The sequence below is a fragment of the Cariama cristata genome, unplaced genomic scaffold, assembly GCF_000690535.1.
Source record: "Cariama cristata isolate BGI_N322 unplaced genomic scaffold, ASM69053v1 scaffold22708, whole genome shotgun sequence".
Classification (NCBI taxonomy): Eukaryota; Metazoa; Chordata; class Aves; order Cariamiformes; family Cariamidae; genus Cariama; species Cariama cristata.
Window position 1 is genome coordinate 57585 of NW_009631979.1, and position 1727 is coordinate 59311.

At 57.3% G+C, this 1727-nt stretch overlaps 1 protein-coding gene across 2 annotated transcripts in view; it reads right to left on the bottom strand.

The window, feature by feature from the left end:
* Positions 1–1656, bottom strand: part of NIN (ninein (GSK3B interacting protein)) — a 55115-nt gene extending 53459 nt beyond the window's left edge. The window contains exon 1 of one of the 2 annotated variants that reach the window (XM_009706181.1): positions 1453–1635. In XM_009706181.1, coding sequence (XP_009704483.1) covers positions 1453–1635 — 183 coding nt within the window. Of the gene's footprint in view, positions 1–1452 lie in introns of both variants that reach the window. The other variant, XM_009706182.1, reaches the window with a different exon arrangement.
* Between the last annotated feature and the right edge of the window lie 71 nt (positions 1657–1727).

The window sequence follows — 1727 nt, forward strand, 5'->3', positions numbered from 1 at the left end:
CGACTGAGCGACACGGAAAGTCGCCGGTGCTCGAGCAAATGCCACGCTGCGACTCCAAAGGTCAGAAACCTCTGTCTGGATCCATCCGTGCCGCAGGACCGCTCCTTGTCAGGGGAAGAGCTACGGCCCCAGGGCAGGCGGGAAGAGGAGGCTTCATTCGTTAAAGGAATTATTTTAGTTTGTGAAAACTGCAGTTTGCTAGGAAATTGGAGTCGGGATGGCTGCTTAGCTCATCTCTATTAAACGCTGCGACTCCAAAGGTCAGAAACCTCTGTCTGGATCCATCCGTGCCGCAGGACCGCTCCTTGTCAGGGGAAGAGCTACGGCCCCAGGGCAGGCGGGAAGAGGAGGCTTCATTCGTTAAAGGAATTATTTTAGTTTGTGAAAACTGCAGTTTGCTAGGAAATTGGAGTCGGGATGGCTGCTTAGCTCATCTCTATTAAGAGCCCTGGCTGCCCTGCTCTGCGTTTTCTGATTTTAATGAGCAGTGATGGGATTTCAGGGTGATTTTGAGGGAAGCATCCAACGCACTCCCGAGCACAGCTGGCAAAGAGGCAACGCAGGAGCACAAGGACATCCAAGCTGAACGCTGAGGTCCCCCCAAGGGCAAGCAGCTTCTGCTCAACACCCTGGCGTTTAACTCTATCAAGGTACCACCACAGCTGAAAAAATCCTTTTGGAAAGCAGGGTGGGCTCACCGGCCACAGCTCTCCTCCGCAGGACCACAGAAAGAAGGAGCCATTTGTCCCCAAAACCCTATCCCAGGTGGGTCTGCAATAACCGGAGCCGCGCGTGGACACCACTGCCAGGTAACGTGGGCAAAGGTGGTTCAGCCAGCGACTGCCGGAGTTGGACAATATTCCCTGCTTTAGAGAAACGTGCATGACTGCATGTGCCCCCGCCAGTTTAACTACAGCTTAAGTCAACATAAATCACAGGCTCAAGCCCTGGCTTTAGGTCCCCATCGCCTCCTGAGTTTGTGCAAGCACCCGGTGAGCTGGTTCGGGGAGATGACCCAAGGCAGAAGCAGCACGAACCGGTGCTGGGGGGCACCCATGCCAGCCAGCGCCCACCGGGCCGACCACCGGCATCGCTGCAAGGGCGGCAGGGCTCCGGCACTCGATCTAGAGCCTCGGACACCGGGAAAACACACTCTGCATCACTGCAATGCCAGCACACAAGGCTAAGCATCAAGTGGTGGTCTCCGAGAGTTTCAGACCACATCCCGTTAGGGAAGACACGCCAGCGAGTTCCCTCCCCCGTTATCACTAATGCGGAACAGAACCACAGCCCCTGCAAGTCCTGCAGCCCCAAAGATGTCGGATATTCACAAATTACAGACGTTCAGCCTCTTCCCAGCACCCTCCTACAGACGAAGGAGCGGTTGCCTGGCGCTACCTTGCTCCCAAGCCCCGGACCCCCCCATCAACCCCCTCATGGCCCCAGCCTTACCCTGCCTAGGAGGTTGCCTTGGAGGAGGGTCTGCTGCAGCGCCGGTGCCACCTCTTCCAGGTGCAGCACGTGGCAGAGGTCGGTGAGCTCCTCTTGCCCCAAGGACCCTGTACCCGTGCTGTCGAAGCTGTCGAAGAGCTCCTTGAGGCGAGCTTCATACTGGTCCTGCTCAGCTTCATCCATCCCATAGCCTGCCACGCTCACCTGCGGGGAGAGATAGATGGGGACGGTGAAAATCGATCGAAGCGCCCACGGCACGGCGGGGGAAGGAGGAA